At 33.9% G+C, this 23,422-nt stretch overlaps 3 protein-coding genes across 3 annotated transcripts in view; all 3 read right to left on the reverse strand.

Annotated features, from left to right (window-relative positions):
* On the reverse strand, positions 1 to 10,182 carry LOC114302958 (uncharacterized). The gene is made up of 9 exons (XM_082923848.1): positions 9,972 to 10,182; positions 9,788 to 9,874; positions 5,171 to 5,269; positions 4,638 to 5,000; positions 4,069 to 4,250; positions 3,714 to 3,783; positions 3,378 to 3,416; positions 2,045 to 2,139; positions 1 to 265 (listed from the first exon to the last, which is right to left on the reverse strand). Exons 1-9 carry the CDS (start codon positions 10,180 to 10,182, stop codon positions 185 to 187), a joined length of 1,227 nt encoding a protein of 408 aa, XP_082779974.1. The 3' UTR covers positions 1 to 184.
* Positions 10,183 to 18,670, reverse strand: LOC114302957 (protein MAIN-LIKE 2). Its single transcript, XM_028248080.1, has 2 exons — positions 18,556 to 18,670; positions 10,183 to 10,823 (listed from the first exon to the last, which is right to left on the reverse strand). The coding sequence occupies exons 1-2, from the start codon at positions 18,668 to 18,670 to the stop codon at positions 10,183 to 10,185; spliced, it is 756 nt and encodes a 251-aa protein (XP_028103881.1).
* The window catches only part of LOC114302946 (tRNA/rRNA methyltransferase (SpoU) family protein), a 21,117-nt gene continuing 14,750 nt past the window's right edge, over positions 17,056 to 23,422 (reverse strand). The window contains exon 5 of the mRNA XM_028248067.2: positions 17,056 to 18,800. Within this exon, the coding sequence (XP_028103868.2) occupies positions 18,765 to 18,800 (36 nt within the window). The 3' untranslated portion in view covers positions 17,056 to 18,764. The remainder of the gene's footprint in view (positions 18,801 to 23,422) is intronic.

The raw sequence follows: 23,422 nt of genomic DNA on the forward strand, positions 1-23,422 counted from the left end.
AACAATAATAGAAGGAATTGAATAACTAGATATAATGGTCTTTTATGATTAATACTATCAAAAAAAAATCCTGCGAATGCTACCAGTATGTAAAACTTCAAGCCAGAGAGACAGAGAGAGAGAGGTGATTTTTCCATGAGATGAGAAGCAACGTAGAGGAGGATGGATAATTGGGTATCCTATCCTAACGTTGGTAGTTATAAGCTTCCTTGATATATTTAAGATACTTTGCGCACTCATACGTCTGATATTGTTTTTTCCTGCACTGTAATTTAAACCACAAACAAAAACAGCATTGCATCTATATGAATATATTAGTTGATAAGGTATATATATATATATATATATAAGCAAAAACTTCTGGTTACACTATCTGTAAACACTTGCTAAATAGAAAGAAATGCATCCTTTGTTGAGTGTGTTGCAAAGTGTCTATTTTGTTTAATTTTTCAAAAAATTATTTTTAGATGAGTTTTTGTATTTTTGTACTGAATTTTTTTATATTTTATTCCATTTTTTGTATGCACCTAAAAAGTAAAATAAATTGGCTAAAATATTAAAAAAAATAGAAAAATAAACAAAAAAAAATGGAACAAAAATCTATGTGCATTTTTTGTTTGGGTTTTTGTTTATTTTTAGTGAATTTTTTGGATATTTTAGTTAAAATTTTCTACTTTTTAAATGTATCTAATTTTCATATATCTAAACAATTAAATATATATATATATATATATATGAAAAAGTTCAGTAATTAAAGACAATTAAAAATTGGTTTAAAAATAATTTACTAAAATGTAAACCAAACAAAACTGTTCCAAAATGACTAAATCTATTGTGTGTGGATCCTATACACATATGAAAGGTTTGATAAAAAATTTGATAATTTATTTGGGGTCCATATCATTTTATTAACCTTTTAATTCTAACAATTTACTTCTTAGACTTTAATCTCGTATTTAAAACAACTCTCCCGTTATTTCATTATTTAAAATTTTAATAAATAAAACATAAAAGACTAAAAAAAAAATTAAGTAAACGTTGGATGATGAAACTATAATTTTTCTTCTAATTTTTTTTTTTACTAATGCTCTTGAAATGCCTTCACGAGAGTACTTTCGTTTAAAATTTTAACAATAAATAATGGGAGGATTACATTTAAATATTGGTAAAGATAAGGAACCAATACCAAGTTTGAGTATAAGTTGGGAGAAAAAATGTACTAGTGACGTAATCTATAATAAAGTTATCATTCACTCTATTAAAGGTTCGTTTGGGTGAATCTTTTTAGTCTGGTTTTGTTGACTACCATATCAATGTAAAAATAATCAAAAATACTACTAAAATTTTTAAGATTTCTAACGATACTCAAAAGTAATTATTTAAAATCTTGGGAAATTTTTCAATTCAACCAGAATTGTAATAAAATATCAGTGGTACTAAATACATTAATTAATGTAACAATTGGTGTACCAACATATATTATGACATTATTACTAACATCACCCATTATACAAATTACAAATGTCCAAGACCTTTAAAATTATACCACATCATCTATTGGTATACTAATCGGTGCATATAGCATTATTCATAAAATAGTATAAATTACAATTACACGTTTTGATATTTGCTTAAACCATGGATTGTTTCTTGTAATTTGAAAAATTACAAATATCTTTTGTCATAACTTTTTATTTAATAGAATTAACTAAAAAAAATGAAATTTTTAACTGCACTTCTATACAATGATCAAATTATCTGAATTATTAATTAAAATAAATTTTTAATATCATTAAAAATTGTTAAAACTTGATAATTTATTAATAAAAAAGATAATTTGTTATGAAATTAGAAACGGTAGGATATAATTTTCAAAACTACAGGAACAAATCATACTTTAAGCAAATTTCAAATGTGTATTTATAATTTACCCTAAAATAGTTACATGTAGTCTCTAACATAAAAAAAAAAAATATATATATATATATATATAAATAAAAAATAAAAACAAAGGAATAATTGCAAGAAAAATAGAAGAACTTACACCATGGTAGGACATGAGCAGAAGATTAATTGAAAGACGTAATGTGGGAATTGGAGGAGGAGCAGCAGACACATCATCACTATTGTTGGCAGATGCTACACCAAAAAAACACACCACGCAAATATTAATCACTAATATTATAAATTAAGAAAATAAATCAATGGTATTATGGGTGTAACTTTAAATCTACTACACTACACACTCGCTCTCGGGATTAAAATTTGGATGACATTTTCATGATCGATAATATTTTTTAATATTAAATTCATGCAAGTGATTTACGGGATAAGAAGCAAATATACAGAAACGTGATATACAGAGTGACCAGTACAAAATATTTTATTTATATATTTATTATAATTATAAGGGACATATTATGGTATACACAGGCCTTTTAGGGTGTGTATCATATACAAATTATGTCATTTGTGAGTTTGATTATTACAAATTAATGACATTACTTTTAAAAAAAATAAATAAATAAAATTGAGTCATAACTAAATATCACATGAAATATAACCAAATAACTCTTGAATCGTAACCAAAATTTTGTACCTTGAGAAGGTGTCTACCATAGAATTTCCCTTTTAGTATATATATGTGTGTATGTAAATATACTACTTAATATTCATTTTTTTAAGGTCTAAAAGATGGAGAACTATACACAGCTAAATAATTTTTCTTTTATCATTATATCTTTAAATTATTTTATTTGAACTTATAATGTGTTTTATATGTGTTCAACCCACATTGTTAAAAAGTGTCATTGTCAGACCCTAACATGACAAGAACCCACACCTTAAAAGTGTCCATCTTCTTAGTTGACATGTCATGCTCAAGGCTTTGGATTGAGGCAGATTTGGGTTGGGTCTTTGGTTTGATCCAATCCAATTTTATTGAAGGTGTATTCAACGTATTCAATCAGTCTTGGTTCCTTCAGTTCAGCTACAGAACTTTCAACCTAAACTATTGCGGTTCTGTTCCTTTTTATGGGCTGATGTTCTGTTATTTGGTCTCTGTTTGGGGCTTTCTTGTTTTTTGGTCTTCTTTGGTGTTTTTTTGCTGTGATGCCTTTTGCATTGTTCCATTTCACTTCGTTGATGTATCTAATAAGCTGTTTGTAACTTGATTTTCATATTCTTCTTTGTTGATAATAATAATAATAAAAAAAAGGTAAACATTCAATATATAGGATTTATCCAGATGGTTTTTGCATGGAAGAAAAACAATGATATTTTTTTATTATTTATTTTTGATAAAAATTTCTATTTATTCAAACATAAATTGTAGAGAAAGCTTAAACAAATGCTTTTGAACAAACTTTTGTACGTACCTTGGGATTCTTGGGGAGATGCAGCAGGGGAATGGCTTTCTTCAGAATCAAAATACGAAATTAAGGTTAGCATTTTAACAAAGAAATGATATAAAACATAGTAAATAAATAAATAACTTGTAAACGAGAGCTAAATTGACATCGAGCAGTGTTGTTTAAGACCAAAAAAAAAAAACTACACTGAATTTTCCAGAAAATAATAATAATAATAATAATAATAATAATGATAGAGAAAGAGAAAATAATAGAATTCCATGAAAGGAAGAGAAAATGATGTTTGCTCTCTATACTATGTAGTACAATAGAAGGAGAGACAAAGGATGGAAATTGAGGTACCCATTTGATGGCATTTCTTCATAATATCGACATAACTGTCACACTTGTTCCAAGAACCTCCCCCAAGGCACTGCGTTTATAAAACAAGCAAAAAAGACAAAACATACAATAGTCAAAATCACTTTCACATCCATATGTATATATATTTGGAATTATATATTTAAAGAATCAAAAAAAAAAAAAAAATCATGCTCAATATGAAGGAGAAATCCATGGTGTGCATAGAATAGGCATTGAATAATCAATCTTTTACCTTGGTTTGGTTCCCAGTTTCATTTCAGCAAGGAAAGTATTACAATTTACATCATATAATAAGGTAAAGACAAGTGAAGTGATGGAGGAAGTAGATATATACATCATTGTAGAAGTCGATAACATGCTTGCATGTGTTAGTAGTAATAGCTTGGGCCTTGGCTAGAGCACGATCATGGTCCTCCTTGTTGGCTTGAGGAGGAGGAGGATGGTTCTCTACTTGCAATTGAGAGAAGAAGCTGCCTATGGTTCTATTAATAGCAGCACCAACTGTTTCTTTTTCACCTTTCCAAAATAGGAAAAATAGACAAATAAGTCTCTGCATACATAATCACAAAAACACTCTAAATTTTGTTCCAACAAAATGGTATGTACTTCGTATTCAACTTTTGTATGGTGAATTCCACACTTTTAATAAAAATTCTAGAGGTCACTAATGAGCGCAGTATTTTAAAATGATAAATCTCAATACAGTTTGTGTACAATCTTTTTGTGAATGTATATTATTATTACTGTTGAACCATAATTCTAGGTATCCATAAATAAATAAATAAAAACTCAAGAATTTACTCCTTTTTTTTTGTTGGGGGGGGGGGGGGGGGGGGGGGGGGGGGGGGTTGTAAAATTGTGGATAGACAATTTCAGTAGTATATACATTGCAGTTACAATTACCAGCAGCAGGAGGTTTTGGAGAAGCAGAGGCTGCAGTTTCTTTTGCACCTTTGGAAGTATCAGTAGTAGTAGTAGTAGTAGTAGATACATTGCCAGCAGCAGCAGCAGGTTTTGGATTTGGTGAAGCAGAGGCTGCTGCAGTTTCTTCCTTAGGGTCAGGAGAAGTAGTAGTGGTGGGGTTGATCAGAGTGACCGATGGAAAAACAATATGACAGATTGAGGGTGGTGGGTTGCTATTACCACTACTAGTTTTCTCTTTCTCTTTCTTTTGCTGAGCAATTTCATGTTCACCTGTGCTCCGAGATGATGTCAAAGCATCAATGGTTCTGAGTGCTATGGCTGAAGCAATGCCATAAGATATGGCTTCAAAACAAAAATAGAAAACCTCAGTAACATGATGAACTTGGCCATGCACTTGCACTTTAAGACTTTGGTCAAGCAAACAATGGATATGTTTACATGATAATAATTTTAATAAATATTGAAAAAATTTATACTAGTATCAAAGGAGGTTAAAGTTAAAAAGCATGTACCCCAAAGAGCATAACCACGAAGATCCTCATAATTGGATGATCCACCACCATTGTCACCTTGAGAATCAGGTGCTGTTGCTGGAGGAGCATTTTGGGAAGCTGTAATATTTAATAAAAACACTAAAACAATTTGAGTGAACCACATCAAATTATGGAATATGATAAGTACTAAACTAACAAAAAAAAAAAAACATGATATCCTTTTCAGTTGTCTTTGTAAAATAGACAGAGAGACATTATACTACAGTTTGATTCTTCATCAAACAGAATAAGCTGATATTACTCCAATATCCATTGAACGCCACGCCATGCCTCACCTCACTCACTAATGATTTTGAAAGAGTTAATTGTTATGATTGGCAGCACTAATTAATTGTCTTATTGGTTTAAAGGGGTTCTGTTATTTGTTTTGGATTTGTTTTCTGGGGTGTAAATTGATTCATGGACCAATTGTTAACCAAACATTTCTAACATTTTTTTATTTCTTTTTGTTGCTTCGCTTCTAAATTTTTTTTGAAATGTTTCTATTTCCATGCCAATTGGAACAACATATCTATCAAAATGAAATTTTGATCCTTAATATTAAACATATAACTCCTCTAAGTGTATCAGTGAAGATTGTTCTAAGTTGTAATAGCAACATATCAAAAGCTAGAGACAGTTTTCATAATAGAATAATACATACATATTTATTATTTTTTTCAGAATTGATAAACATTTTTTTAAGATTTGATAAACATTAATACAATAAAATTTGGTTTCAAATTATCAAAAGCCTAAAACATGTACTGGCTTTTTTAAACTAGTAGATGTTTATGGAAAAGTGTGTTGTATTGTATTGTATCTCTCAATAATAAGTTGTTCTTATCAATTGATCTTTTGATATAAAAACAGCAGATTATTATGATATATCACAGATTTTGTTACTGAAAAAATAAGGTTACAACTGACAATATAATATCAATTCTGAAAGATTAAAACTACTTTGTGAATATTAAATGCTTTCATTTTTTTTTATTTTACAGTTATCATCAAACCAGAGGAAAAGGCAAGCACTAAAAACAGTATATAGAGAGAGAGAAATAAAAATAAAAAAAAACTAAAACGAAAAGGCAAATGGAAAAAGATGAAAAAATAAATAAAAGATGGAAAACAAAACCACCATCCATTTCAGGCATGATCGAGAGATGACGTTGTGGAAGACAGCGAATTGAGAAACTTTAGAGAAGAGTAGTCAAAACTTATAGGCAGTATATGGCGTTTCCCATATATCTTTATATATATATATATATATGGTAGGGTTAGTAGTTTCTTGGGGTACAATGCAACCCATCAATTAAATTCGGAAAAGTAATTAGATGCTACCGTTTTTACTATAAATTTATACAAAATTTTCTTATCTATACTATATATATACTATATATATAAGCAAATATAATAAATTTTCAAAAACTTTCAAAGTTTTATTTCTGCCTTCTCATCCAAAGTTGGCTTTATCTTTCCTACATGGCAAAGTCTCTAACCTCATTTGCCCTTTTTCTAATTTCTAATTATTTATTATATAAATAAATAAATAAATAAAACTATGGAAAGATAAATAAAAATATTTTTTATCCAATCTATTTCAATATTACAATCAAATAAGTGTTAACATATATAAGATAATAGTACTTTTAATAATATCTTTTAAAAACTAAATAATTGATTAACTATTAAAATAAAAACAAACAAACAAATATTATCTTTAGGATTGAGTATTCAAAATTTAAATGATAAAAGTTATTCTAGATAAAACAAAATCAGATTAATATCATTTTACTATATTAGATAAGCATTAGCTTCTTTATATATATGTATATGTATATATATATATAGCTGATCAAAAAAAATATGTATATATATAATGTATTATCTTAATTTATGTCTCTTCACCTGAACTTTCCACAAATATATCAACTCGAGAAAAAACAAAAATTGTAAAATTTTCGAACTTCGGTCACCAAAACTTTCTTCTTCTCCTATAAACTTAAAGCTTATATCAGGTATACAATTAATCTATAACTCTATTACATGTTTTCATTTATTACAATTAATAGAGTGATGCTCAATAAATTCCATTAGAATATGTGATCTGTTTATTAATTTAGAGTAATTAAACTTAATATATTTACAGTAATGCTCTATCAAACGCTATTAGAGTATATGATTTGCTCAATAAAACTTTGTTAGAGTGTATGATTTGTTTATAGGTGTAGCGTAATTTAATATTTTTGCAGTGGTATTATTTTCACATTTTCACGTTTCATCTTTATTTTGTTTGTTCATTGAAGGTGCACTCAAAGAAAGAAATGCTATTCATATATTTTTAATGAAAAACTGTATTCATACAAAAGAGTATTACAAGTATGTAAAATTAATTTGGAACTTAGTTTAGGGTTAAAATTTGGAATAGCTTTAATAATGAGTTTTGAAGAAATTGATATTTATATATTAATACTTAGAATTTGATCTAGAGTTAGTTCTTCACGTTACAATTTGAATAATATATATATATATATATATTGAATAAAACTATGAGTACTTTTTTTGAAAATTGAAAATTAGCCCACTAATTCTGTAATTAAGGCCTCCTGTGCCTAAGATTTTTAAGGTAATTTTTTTAGTTGTTTTTAGTATTTTTTTTTTAAAAAAAAAAACCATTTTTTCATTTTTCAAATATCAAAAAGTAAATAAATAAATAAAAACTTATTTCATAAAACAAGCTAAAAAGTGAAAATTTTAAAAATTATCACAGTTTAGTCCCACCCAAAAAGAAAATCTATTCTTTTTACTCCCTAACTTAATTCATCATGTTGAGATTTTTTCAAAATCTATCTTTAAAAAAAAAATGGTTACTCTAAGTTACACAAAATTAAAATTAAAAATTTCATTCAGTTTCTTTCTTTTTTTAAAAATAAAAAAAAAATCATGAAAAATGAAAAATAATAAAAGAAAAAAAAATTCTTCCTACATGAGTGTCATAAAAATAAAAATTAAAAATTAAAAAGTTAAGAAAACTAACAAAATTACTAAACAATATGACTTATTTCACTATTAAAAAAAAATGCAATATGCTATCACTTTAAAAAAATAATAATAATACACTACAAAAAAAAGTCACTTTTAGCAACTAAAATATTGGTCGCCAATTGTCTGTTTTTTGGTCGCCAATGACATTCTGCAACCAAAAATTTTGGTCACTACGTTTGTTGCCAAAACTCTGTCGGGAAAGGTCTTGGAGGGTTTTGTCAACCAAAAAACCTTTGGTCGACAAAAAGCAAGTCTTTAGCGACCAAAATTTTGGTCGCCAATAGTCAGTTATATTTCTTTAAAATTATACATTTACCGACCAATGTTTTAGTTGCTAATAGTCAAGAAATCGCCAACCAACACCTTTAGTCGCCAAAAGTTTCAAACGTGAAAAAAAAAAAAATTGTTGTAGAACAATTTGATCCTCTCTTGTGGAGACTCAAACCACCAACCTCCCCGCACCATAAACTTTATGCACCACTCTTCCCACTATGCCTCTATAGCACCACGTGATTGTATATGTGACATACATTATTTATATAGTACATACATCCATATTAATATAAAAGTATATGTATAAACTATTTAGTAGCAAAATAAAAATAAAAATAAAAAATTAACTTTTAGCGACCAAAATAATTTTAGTCGCTAAAAATGACCACTTTTGGTGACTAAATTTATTTTTTTGTCTCCAATTGTAGACTTTTGACTACTAAAATTTTTTTAGTCACCAAAAAGTTTTACTTTTGGCTACTAAAATTTTTTTAGCCTGTAAAACACATATAATCAGCGACCAAACTTATTTTTAATCACCAATTGTAGACTTTTGGCTACTAAATTTTTTTAATAGCCAAAAAGCTTTACTTTGGGCTACTAAAAATTTTTTAGTCACTAAAGCCCATATAATCAGCAACCAAATTTATTTTTAGTCACTAATTGTAAACTTTTGGCTACTAAATTTTTTTAATCGCCAAAAAGCTTTATTTTTGGCTACTAATGCTGTTTTGGTCACTGAAAGCTATACTTTTAGCGACCAAATTTTTTTTAGTCGAAAAATTTGGTCTCCGAATGTGCTTTTTCCTGTAGTGCTAAAATAAGATTATCCAATCCTTTTAATATATGGTATTGTAAATGATTTTTTTATATATATAACAAAGACTTGTAACAGTTAACATAAATAATTTGCAATGTAAATGAAAAAAATGATACCTGTGCGTCTTGGCTAGGATACTGATGATGATGGGTATTCGGGTCCACTTGAGAACGACGCGCTGGGTTTTGTACATACATATGGGTAATGGTTTGGTACCAATCCATGTAACCAGGAACACAATCCCAAGGTTACCGTATCGGTGTACTCCTCCTCCGATCAGATAACACATGGTTGTTCCATGCCTCCCAAATGATGTCCAAGTATGCATACATAACATTGTAGCGTGGAGCTGTGGCTCCTCGAGAAGCACGCATAGGGCCAAGTGGTGGATTAGGTATTGTCTGCATTCTGCAAAACTGTCTCAAAACTCTATCAGGGTGATATGGTTCAACTACTTCCAAACACTTTAGGCAACCGTGATAGAACATAGCTGGGTGACACGGATGGACATCTCTGCAACTCTAGTATGGGTTCCAAATACCCTACAAACAATAACAATTGTAAGATATAACAATTGTAAATTTTGTATGATATAGAATTTCAAATTTTGAAGGACTTTTTAACTTACATCATATATACCTAACCTATCAAGCTCCTCTCGAAAAGCCTGCAACTGTCTCTCTTCACCAGACTCTCTCCGAGAAGTCCAACGGTAAACATGTGGCATGTCTCGAGTGTAATTCATATTCAAGTGTGGTTGGAATCCACGAAAGTGCTCATAAATCCATCCCTCAAGAAGTGTCATGTAATCGGCTATTTCTTTCACATCGGACCTGCTAGCACACCCCATCTATCTATATAAGTATGTCAATGTAGTAGCACTCCACGCATATGAAGATATAGTCATCAAATCGGACAACAAACTCAAATAAACAACGAGAACCCTAGTACCAGTCTTGTCACTGAAAAGTGTACAACCCAACAAAAATAGCAAGTATGCTCTACCTGCACATGCAATTCTTTTCATTGAATCATTGTCTATGACATTATGAAAGTGTGCGCTCAACCATTCAAGCCGCACTGAATTGCCTCCAGCAGTAGACATCTCATGTCTGACCTCTTGCTCATCAATTTCCAAGGTATTAACTACTAATGCAATGGCCCGCCTTTCAGACAACTTACGCACACTAATAGATTTGCCTACAATGAGAAGCCCTAGGATAGTGGCAACATCATCCAATGTGATAGTCATCTCTCCAACAGTGAAATGGAAGGTGTCTGTCTCAGGTTGCCATCTCTCAACAAAACTAGACACTACAATTTTGTTAACAAAGCGGTACGTGCAACGAGCTAAGTGTACAAGTCCTGACATCTCCACAATGTTTACAAATGTAGCATTGTTTCCTTGTTCCCACCACGGCCACGAACGAATCTTAGACGAGTGATTATGACACTTTAACGGCCCCCTTTCATCAACACCATTCCAAACAGCTGCGGCAATATGACTTTTAAAACTTTTAAGGATTGATGGATCAGTTGGCCCTCCCGGAAATGGCTTAGTGTAGACACCCTATTTTTGACCGTCCTCAAGACTTGAACGTCATCGTTTGAACACTCGATGATTATCCATGTTTGTGTTTGTCCTGAGTTCTCGGAGGTCTCGGCCACGCGCCTTGTCTCAAGACCTCTCGACTTGCCTGTTTTGTGTTTGGTTTTGCACCAAACACTTTTGTTTTTGCTTCGAAGGGTGGGAAATGGCTTGTTGGCCATCCTCACACCTCACCGGCCATGGCTTAAGGCCACCGGCCCTGTTTTGTTGCTACCGGCCATTGGTTATGGCCGGTCGGCACTCTTTATGGTCGGCCGACCATTGTTTTGGTCAATTTGTCATTTTTGGCTGGCCGATCACTATTCATCTGCTTTTGACAGATATTTTATGCCAGCTGTGATAGCTAGCATCCACAATGCACCCCCTCCATACACGTGTATGGAGGGATTTCCCTCTTGCTTAGCTTGTTTTGTAAGCTTTGCAAGAGTGAATCTCTATAAAGGGAGGGCTTCTCCTCCTTCCTAAAGGTTCCAAAAAAGAGTTCCAGAGAGGGTCTGAGATTAGGGTTTAGGATTTGTATCTCTCTACTTCTATATGTCCCTCTATTTCACTCTAATGTGTGTATAAGGTGTATTTGTTCTTAGTTTTCCACTAGGACACCTAGTATCACACCTTACCTTGGATGCTGAGGTGCCAAAGGGCTATTCTTGAAGTTTTTGAGTGGATTTAAGCTTGGAAAGGCTGCTGGAGCCTTGTCCTTGAAGGTGGTCTACAAGGGTGAGATTCTCGCTCTTTATTTCCCATTTTTGCATAAGCCTTTTGCCTACCTTGCATCTGTTTTTGAGCTTAGTCTATAACTGATAAAAGTTCTAATTTCACTTGCTTAAAATAGTTGTTTAAGGTCTCTTTGGTGTTTGGGGTTGTTTACCCCCTCTTAGGCCTTGTTTGGTCTCATTTTGTGCTATTTCTAGTGAGCTCCGGGACCACCTTGTATTGGCCTTCTCACTACTGAAATCCAGAAAGATTTCAATGGTGAGGATGGTGCTTTGAGGTCCTAAGAAGGAGAGGGTCATCCCCTCTCCTTGTTGTCTTCAAAACTTGTCATTTTAGCCTTATGTGTGAGCACCTTTTTAAGTACATGTTGGCCATGTCTTAGTTGGTATTTGTGGTTGTTTTGCCATGTTATATCTCTATTTCAAGTTGGTTTAGACACACCATGCATGCTTTGCATACTTGCCTTGTAATGCCATGAAATTGCCTTAACATGCTTTGTGCTTTGAGCCTTGTTTTTAGTATGATTTTGGCTTAGCTTTGTGACGCTTTTATGCATGTTTTAGTGTGCTTGAGGTCTGAATTTGGTTATTTGGGTCGTCCATGACTTGCTTTGTATAACTACCATGCAATCTCCCTTATAGGCCTTGAGTGTTGGCCTCTCTAGCATGCTCTCCTTGCATCATTTCAGTGGTTTGGCACCACTTATCATGTCATTTCAGTCCATATGGTATGCTTGTATACTTGCATTTGACACTCCTTTAATGCCTTAAAAAGTTGTTGTCTTATGCTCCATGTTTGGACCTTTATGTTCGCTTTCATGTGTAGGCCATTTAGATGCAATCTAAGTGTGTCTTGGGCCTTGTTTCGACCTACATTGGGACTGTTTTGAGTCCCCTCGAACCTTTGGGACCCGCCTTGCATAGCCATGGTTTGATCCCTTAGGTTAGTCTTAGGCCTTGGGCTTGGTTGCATGCTATGCTTGCCTTGTTTAATTGGTTTGGCACCTTTTCTAACATGATTTCAGAGTTTGCTATGTGTAACAGCGCCCGCGTGGGAGGCCTCGTGCTACAGTTCGGACTCGATTTGTGTCACGGTTCTTAATCTGAACCAAAGAGTCCAAATCTGGCAAATCGTTTTGAGAAACTGATTTTTGAAAAAGTAGTGCCAAACATGGACTGCTTTGCCAGATACAGAGTCGCCACCTAAATATTTTAAAATGGGAGAATTTAGGAAACCCTGACTCGGTGCCGAAGGCCACATGTCCGTCATCACCGGAGTTGTCTCGGCTCGGGAGCTTGGGTACGATCGGGGAAGGTCAGCTATGAGCACCCCCTTTCGCCCGGTCCGAAGACCGGCCTCTACTAACCGCGATATCCGTTTTTGAAAACTTTACGTGTTCTTATTCCATTTATTAGCCTAGAATTACTATGTTATGCGCACAGCAAACAAGTATAGACTAGATTGCCTAATTTGGAAATAAACATTGCATATCCGTTTGGTTTGAAAATGCTTTGGAATTTGCTACTCGCAAGTAGGCTAAAATACGGATTTCAACGAGTTTTTCCAACTCAAACAATCCGGCCTTCACCCACAGGCATTCAAAACAGTTTAACACATAAGCATCTAGCCACATGTTAAGCATGCTGTCATGGTAACATTCACACTCATGCCATATGCTAAAGCGGAAATACTTACATAGTACTCCGTGCCAAAACAAAGAACTTGTTAGCAAACATGCATGATCCAAGTCCATGTGAAATGCCTAATGCATCGCATACAAAATGTCGCTAAGATAGGCTCGGCTAATCCTAGACATGTCATGTGAAAGTGCACAATTATCACATAGTCAATTTTTGAATTGAAGTACAAATGCAGTTAGCGTGATGTACCGAGCCTAATGCATGCAATACAAATGCATGGATGCACGCATGCATAGCATGAGGTATGCTAAATTAAACGTGCCCTAATCTACCATCATAAGCAGGTAAATAAAAGGGAAGAAAGAAGTGAGGTTGGAAGACATACACACCACCCACACACACTTATTACAGATTTGCCCTCGCTCGGAGGGACCGAATAAATATTACAAATTAATTAACTACGCAAGCTAATTAAATATTACAAATTAATTAATTAACAAATTAACTAATTAAATAAAGCGGGAAAACGCCTCGGGAAGCGCGCCACCATGCGCAAGCTGCCTCTGTTTTCCTCCTTTTCCTCCTCTGGAGGTTGTCAAAACCTCAGGACTACATCCTTGGACAGAGGGTATCATCACCGGCTAGATGAAATTTCCACCGGCAGTGTTGTATGGCCATCGGCACAAAGTTGAAGCTGTCGGCAGAGAAAATAGTGCCGGTCGGCACATTACACTGCCGGTCGGCAGAGTATTCCTGCAGAACCTGCAACTCACAGCAACAGAGGGCAAAACAAGGCATGGCAGCATATTTCAAGGCATGTATGCATCAACCATGTCTCTTATCATTGTGATGACTCAAAGGGACATGTGCCTTGATTCTCGGACCACTAATCACGCATTTCCATGCATGATGGCCTAAAGAACCAAGTATGCAACTTTGGTTTCAAATGCACTGCAAACCAATCAAACAAATTAGGCCCTATTCCTATCACTAATTCAAGGAACAAGGCATGCATGCAAAATGCAATGCAACCTAGGCATACAAGCTAGGAATGCAACATGGCATGGCAATTAACTCATGCAAGCATACAAGCATGCATATGGCAATACAAACTAATGCTAAGATGGTCTTATACATGAATTAGGCAGCTCTAAAAAGGCCTAAAACGGTAGCCAAAAGTGCTAAAGAGGGAGGGCTAAATGGCATACACACACACATGCACATAAGGGCCAACACTTAAGCACAAAATGAGCAACATTCAAGCACACTTGAAAGGAGGAATCATGGACTAATTAGCATGCAACATGAGCCCTAAAATTATGTTATAAAATGATGCCAAATCAAGTTATAAATCAAGCCAAAACATGCAAAGAGTAGTCCAAGTGTTCAAGGTAAATCAATGATGCATTGAACTACACTTATCATGACCAAACATGGCATGCAATCATCAACCAAAAACAGAGTTTTGGGGCATCAATACAAGACCCAAGGACCACTTAGATGGCATCTAAATGACTCCAAAACAAAGGCATGCACAAACACCAAAACATGTAGCATTGCAACACATGCTTTCAAAGCATTAAAGAGACATGCAAGGCAATCCAACAAGCATGGAAATGGGACTGAAATAGCATGTAGGATGATTCCAAATCATCAAAACAATGCAAAGATGGCATGCTACACATGCACATACTCAAGGCCAACAAGCCCAAATACAAAAGAGCTATATAATGCATGCAAAGATCAACCCAAACGACTATGGACAGAGCTAAAACATGGCAAAATAAGCACATAAACTTCACAAATACAAGCCTAAAACATGCTCCAACAAAGGCTAACAACCTAGAACATGTTAAGGCACAAATAGGGCATTACATGGCAACTATGCTAAACATGCATGAAGTTCCAAAACCAACTTGAAATCATGTTATATCATGAATATATAAGCATGAAAAACAAACCAAATATGCTCAACACACACTCAAGCATAGGCTTCCTTAGGAGGCCAAAATGTGTCCTTTTCAAGGACAACAAGGAGAGGGGGTGGCCCTCTCCTTCTTGGGACTTCAAAGCATCATCTTCACCACTGAAATCCCTCAAGATTTCAGTGGTGAAGAGACCTCAACACCAAAATCCCGGAGCTAGCACAAAATGGCTCAAAATGAGGCCTTTTGAGGCCTAAGGGTGGTCAACAACCCTCAAACAACAAAACACTCTTAATAAACAATAAAGAGGGCTTAAAAATAGAACTTTTTTATGTTATACAATAATCACAAAAACAGCTCTAAGACTAGTAGAAAATCAATGCAAAAATGGGGGAAAAAGGGACTAGTTTCTCACCCTTGTAGTCCTCTTCAACAATGGTGCTCCAATGGCCTCCTTGAGCTTGAATCCAACACCAAAGCTTCAAAACACACTCTTTAGAACCTCAGCTCCAAGAGGAAGGTGAAACACTAGGTGTTTGTGTGCAATAATGAGACACAAAACACCTAGTATGCAAAATGAGAGGAAAAGAGAGATAGGTTGTGTATGTCTAACCCTAACCCTAGAAAACCAGAGCTCTCCTCTGTCTTCTCTCCTCAAAAATGTCTAAAAGCTCTCCTCTAAGACTTAGAGAGAGCTCCTCTCTATATGTCTCTTGTAAAGCTTACAAGACAAGCTTTGCAAGAGGGAGATCCCTCCATACACGTGTATGGAGGGGAGCAAAAGCTATACAGCTGTCCAAAAATATCTGCAAAAGCAGATGAACAGCAATCGGCCGGCAAAAAATGCCATCTTGGCCAAACAAAGTGCCGACCGGCACAAAATAGTGCTGACCGGCAACAAAGAGTGCCGGCCGGCAAACTATATTGCCGGTGGCAGCAAAAACCAGCCGGTGGCATCTAGCCACTGCCGGTGAAGGGTGGGGATGGTCTACAAGCCCCACTCTGCCTCTCAAAGGCAAGATGCAAGTGTTTGGTGCAAAACCAGACACTAAAAGGTCAAGTTCGGAGATCCTGAGACAAGGCGCGCGAGCCGAGGCCTCCGGGAACTCCAAACGAACACAAACATGGAAGATCACCGTGTGTTCAATCAGTGACGTCCAAGTCTTGAGGACGGTCAAAAATGGGGTGTCTACACTATGCTTGTCATTGGTCCATGATCATCACCTTTTAAGTGTGCTTAAAAGTCCCCTCTTTGTGCTTAAGTGTTGGACCATGTTCGCATGCATGTTTGTATGTAAATTTGCCTTCATTTCCATAGCATTTTGGCTACTTATTTAGACATGGCTGAGGCTTGTCCATATTAGTTTAAGTCCACCGTTTGCATGTTGTTCAAATGTTGTTACATTGCTTCATGCTTGCATGTTTTGGTTGCATAGTGTTTTGCATGCTCATTGCTTGCATTATTGCATTTTGTTGCATTGCTTGAGCTATATGGCATGTTGTTGCATGCCTAGGTTGTAATGCATTTGGCATGCATTCTCTCTTTTAGTTGCCTAACATGTTGTTGCATGTTTTACCATTGATATGTTGTTACATGCTTACACGTGTGCATGTTTGCCCTCATGTTCATATTGCATGCTTAGCTTGCATTTGGCATGCATGTCCTGCCTCTTGAATCACCGTGATAGAGGTTGGGCCCTTTAGGTGTTTATGTGCATTTCATTTAACATCAAAATGCACAACTTGACACCTCGGACCATCATGCATTGAAATGCGCGATTGGTGGTCCGAGAGTCGAGGACCAAACTCCCTTGAGTTCATAACATGATAGGGAGGGTGGTGTTGTAAACATTTACTTTAAAATGCATTGTCATGCCTAGTTTGCCCTTTGCTGCTGTCAAAACAGGATTCTGTAGGAAGATATAGTCGACCGACCACATTGAGTGCCGGCCGACTAAATATCTTTGGCCGAGAGCCATATCAATGGTCGATGACCAGTTTCCCCTGGCCGGTGGTGTTTCCTCTTGGTCGGTGACCTTCCACAATGATCAGGAAGTGATTCTGGAGCATCATTGAGACTTGCACAATTTTCAGAGGAGCAGAGCAGGGTAAACAGAGGCAGCTTGTGCATGGTGGTGGATTTCAGAGCGAAGCCGAGCACGCATGCATTGGACCCTCTTCCCGAGGCTGTTTTACCACTTTATTAGCTTAGTTAATTTGCTTAACTAGTTAAGTGGTCTATAACTATTTAATTAGCTTGTTAGTTAGTTAAATTTGTATTATTCTTTTGGTCCCTCCGAGAGAGGGCGAATTGTGTAATAAGCGTGCATGTGTGTGATGCATCTCTGCCAACCCCCACTTCTTTCTCCCTTTTACTTACCTGCTTTGATGGTTAGTATTAGGGCATATTTTAATTAGCATTCTTATGCCATGCATGTGTGCATTCATTCATTAATATTGCATGCACCGGGCTCGGCGCATCATACTAACTGCATAGTATTTCAAATCTAACTTGAATACATGTTATCTGTTACATTTTACATGCCATCCATAGATTAGCCGAGCCTATTCTAGCTGCATTTTGCCTGTGATGTATTAGTCATCTTAACATGGACTTGGATCATACATTTGATTACTAACGTGTTCCTTGATTTGGCTTGGAGTACTAAGTGAGTGTTTATGCTTTAGCATCTCGCATGAGTGTGAATGTTAACATGAAAGTATGCTTGCCATGAGGCTAACTGCTTAGTTGATTTACTGTCTGATTGCCTGTGGGTGAAGGTTGGATTGTTTGAATTGGAATAATTCATCGAAATCTGTATTTTAGCCTACTTGCGAGTAGCAAACCTTAAATCATTTCCAAACAATGGATATGCGATGCTTTGTTCCAAATTAGGCGATCTAGTCTATACTTTTGTGTTGTGCGCATCACATAGTAATATTAGCTAATTAACCGAAATAAGAACACGTGACATTTTCAAAGCTAGATATCATGGTTAGTAGAGGCCGATCTTTGATCGGGCAAGCGGGGGTGCTCATAGCTGACCTTCCTCAATCGTACCCAAGTTTCCGAACCGATGCAACTTTGGTGATAACGGACACGTGGCCTTAGGCAAACGAGTCAGGGTTTCCTAAATTCCCCCATAAAAAATATTTAGGTGGCGACTCTATATCTGGCAAAGCAGTCTATGTTTGACACTTCTTTCAAAAAATCTGTTTTCAAAAATGATTTTCCGGATTTGGACTCTTTGATGATTCATCGGTCTTGCATTGCACTCTGCGAGATTAGATACAGGACCGTGACAAACGAGTCCGAACTATAGCATGAGGCCCACGGGCGCGTCCACACTGAGTAAGGATATCTTCATCAACAATGTCAGCATCATCAGGGTCATCATCCATAACAATATCATCCATAACTGGTGCATCATGTACATGATCATCATCCATAGCAATATGTGTGTCATCATCACGCACTCAAGCATATCCACGTCCACGTCCACATCCACGTCCACGTCCAGCATTCTCTAATTCACAGACTCTTCTATTCGAAGCTGTTACTGACCGACGTTGACTGGGACTAGCATCCATTTGCATACGAAAAATTGTTCACATCAATTCAATATAGCATATATAGCGAACACTAATAAATATACAATCAAATAGTTGAATTGTAGCCATCAAACAAATAGTTAGCAGCAGCTTATCGTAGCAAACCTCTTGATCCATGGTTATAGGCATAACATAACTATTCTATGAGATTAGTATTTCTATCCTAACATGTCTAATTATAATAGATAATATAAAGAAGACGACGAAAATTTGAAGTCATTAGATTGAGTAATGCATGCACGTTTATCATATTTTAAAGTATGGGTTCCAAAATGAAGAACTACTAGTAAAGATGTGTTACAATGTGTTATGAAGAACTACTACTAATTGTTTTTAGTGTTACAATGTGTACAATTAAGAATATGATGGCGTGAAGAATTGGACAGGTCTTAGTCTTGCATTATGCATGTAGTTCATTTGTCAGGTTTTTGATGCCCAAGGTAAATCGCTTGGGTGAAGTTGAATTGGTTACCTCCATTTGACAAGTAAAGATGTGCAATTTTTATTCTAATCATATGTTAATGGTTGTGCAGTTGATCAATGCTTTTGAAGCAATGATTTTCTTGATTTTATTGCTTGTCTAGTTTTTTCTTCTTCTTCTTTAAATCAATGCCTCAAAAGTACAAATGTGGTCTTGTATGAATCAGTGCCCAAATCTGACTAATGGTAGTTGTGAAGTAAAAGACCATCAGAGGGCATGAGTGATGCGTAGGTGATCAATAATAATATGTGCAATATATAACATTGTTTGATGCTTTGTTTGGTAAGAGAGGAAAGGGAAAGTTTTTAGAATCCTTTTTTTTTTTCCTTGTTTGTTGGCTTGTAATGTGAGTAAAGAAAGACAACAAGTAGGCAAAACAAAAAATTTACAAGTATATCTTGGTAGCCTACCTTTAGTCTTAAAAAAAAAGGGAAGGAGGGGGGGAAACACATTCGGAACTTCAGTGCCAAAATAATAGACAAATTTCAAAACTAGAAAACCGAATATTTATATTAAATTCGGAAGACAACTGTCGAACAAACTGAAAATATTCGAAACTACATAACTAAAATTTATTTCGAAATTCGGAATATAAAAGTCAAATATGTTAACTATTTTCGACACTATCTAGACGAAATATAACATTTTATTTGGTTTTTCAGTTTCAAATGTTATGCACTAATTCGACAAACCGGTGCCGACATCGCCAAACCGTCTCCAGCATGGAAAAATTCGATGATTTCAAGGCAATGGAGTGTGAAAAAATTTGAAAATGGTAAAATGCAAGAACAAAATGATAAATGTAAAAACAAAATAGGAAGATTCTTTACCTTCAACACTGTTTTGGAGGTAAAGAAATGCAGGTTCAACGAGGTCTTCCTTCCATGGATGTCTTCAATGGAGGTTTTCACTTGAGCAAAGTCACAGGGGTGGGTCAAAAATATGAAAACTTTCAGACTCTGTTCTTCAAGGCTACGTGGGTGGAAAGTTCATAATTTGGTCTTCAAGTGTTCAAACAGTGTGCGGAAAGGAAAGGAATGATATTATTTGGTGTATGTATAATAATATTAAGTAAAGGTTGTAATTGTCATTTTTAGTGTGTACATTGAGAAAATTAATCAATATATAAATTAATAAAGATGTGTATTGAGAAAAGATCAGTTATTCAAGTGGGTGGAAATAGAATTTCCCCATTTTAGTGCCTGCGTTCCATTTAGTCAATTTCATTTTGTTGTATGGAGTGCACTATTTGGATTAATGGGACCTATTATGCGACATGTTTCAATAATCTGAATTATTCATTTTATCAAGTATTTTGTATATTTTATTTACATAAAAAATAAAATCAATCCGATAATTATAACTTGTTTAATTTATTGCGTTGTTATCAAAAAAAATGGACAAAAATTATGTTTTAAAAAAAAAATCATATTTTTTTTTTTTTTGTAAAAAACATAACAAATTGAACTAATTATAATTATTGGATCAATTTAATATTTTTATAAATAAAATACTTAATAAAATGAATGATTCAAAATAGATTTCGGATATTAAGGGCCAAAACAGCAACGGAATCTACCTCGTATGAATACGGTGTGTTATTTTATGTTTTTTCGTGTACCTTGGATAAGAACAACATTAACATAGGGAATTGGAAAACAATTGACATGTAAAATCTCTAAAACCTTATCTGATTAGTGAAGCATATCAAGTCCGGATTATGCTACGAGATATTTGTATTTCCAATTCAAAAGACTTGGATGGTAAGAGCATCTTCAACGGTAGTAGGCATTTTACCTATCTAAATATTACTATAAAGTATATATTTTGTTTTGCCTATCAACTGTTTTATGTTTTTACTCCAACCATGCTCTTTGTTTTAGTTATTTATCCAAATAGTATTAATTTTATAGAATGCCACGTCAACAACAAAGATGGAGGGAAATGATCCTAATGATTGAATATGTTTTGCCTAGTGTTGAAGGCTAGCTACATGTAGCTAGTGAATATAAGTTGAGCAAAAATGCCTAATCATATGCCTAGTGCATTGGAATTGAAAAAAGTGAATGCATTTTAACTAATAAGTATTATATGCCTAGTGCATTGGAGATGCTCTAATACTTCCGTTTGGTTTGTCATAACCTAAAAAAAATTAAAAAATCAAAAAATTACTATTTTATTTAAATCATATCATCTTATTTAAATCATATTACTTCTCTATCACATCGCTTCAAACTCAATCCATACATAACTCATATTTTATAAAAAGTCAAAAAATATACTTATTTAGATTACCCCAAGTCACCTCGTTACGATTCATTTGTTTAGGTAAAAAAATATTTTTTTTATTTTTTTTTTGTATTTTTTGTAATTTGGTATAATAAAAAATCAAAATTAACGAAAAATATTTTTTATAATTAATAAAAAAATAAATTTATTTGGACAAAAAACAAAAAATGTTTTACAAACCAAAATTTTATCAGCTCCACCACATTACTACTATTATCATCACCTCCAATACCACCACGGCCACAAACACCATCACCACCACCACCGTTACTACCATCTCTATCTCATTACTATCACCGCTGTCGCCGCCGTCGCACCACTACCATCACCACCCCCCCCCCTCCCCCTCCATTTTCATCCTACCGCCACCACTACTATTACCACTAATGCAACTATTAGTATATTAATTTTAAGAATGTAACTAAACGTTTTGTATGAAAAACATTTTTTTGCTAAAACAAACAAAAAGGTAATAAATTGGATAAAATACAAATATACTCATTGCGATTTACTTAAAATACGGATTACCCTCTATAATTTTAAAAATTACAAATACCCCATTATAAGAAACTTTTATTTAACAGAATTAAAAAATTATAAAATTCTAACTACTCTCTTATATAACAATAAAATTACTTGAATTGAAACATATTTTTGATATCACTAAAAACTGTTAATTGACTTGATGATTATTAATAAAAGTGGTCATTTGTTATGCGATTAAAAATTTAAGGAGTCAAAATGTAATTTTCATAACTACAGTAAACAATCCGTATTTTAAATTAATTTCAAGAGATACATTTGTAATTTACCCTAATAAATTATATTTTTTAAAAGATTAACAACTAAAGTATCTTTAAAATTAAAGAAAAAAAAAGAATCTCACAATATGAATCCTTAAATTCGTTTAAAATAACATAGTAAGGGAGTTGGTTTTTATATTTTTGAATTTGTGACAAATCAATTATTGGCACCTAAGTTACCATTGATTGTGAATAAAATCACAAATGCTAGGACCCCAAAAAATTGTGGCTCTTCTATCACTATCTTTCATACTCTTTTATATTTTATTTTGTAGATTCTATTTTGAATCCGTAACGATAATCCGAACCATTCATCTCACAAACCTTATAGTGAAAACGATTTTTGCAAAAAAATCAACTTTAGGTATTGATAAGTAAATGAACAAATCACATTTTATTTTATAAAATTGATGATTTAAGTTTAAACTCATAATTTCCTTTTATTTTAAAAAGTTTTTTTAGATATTAACTTTGTAGCGACTTTTTGACATTTTGTGAAAAAACGTGTTTAAAAGTAATAAATATTCATTGACTTTTTTGTATTGACTTTTTTATTTTATTTTTTTGACTAATTTAACCTCTTCTCAAACAAAGTCGTAAATAATTTATTGTTCAACTCTGCTGAGCTTATGAGATAAGGGATGGGGAGAAATTATGTAATAGGTTCGCCTTATATCCTACATTGTGTGCCGTTGTGTAACACCCAAAATAGGGAATAAGGGAATTGAATTGAGAGAAATATTATACTCAAGTTTAGGGATGGCAAAATCAATAAGATAAATAATTCACTCTCCAAATATGTTCATTTTATACGAGGCATAATTCTACAAAACACACATGTAACCTATACTCATAAATCAACCTGATATGAATATATGACGTGTACAAGTCCACCAAAAAATCAACATGATATGAATATATGACAAGCGTACAAGTTCACCAAAATCACAAGGTAAATATAATTGCCTTAAAGCTTACACAAATTAAAGAGGGCATCTCCTCTATCAAATAAGGTGC

This window comes from Camellia sinensis, chromosome 4 (assembly GCF_055761805.1).
Source record: "Camellia sinensis isolate YWXY chromosome 4, ASM5576180v1, whole genome shotgun sequence".
NCBI classification, from domain to species: domain Eukaryota; kingdom Viridiplantae; phylum Streptophyta; class Magnoliopsida; order Ericales; family Theaceae; genus Camellia; species Camellia sinensis.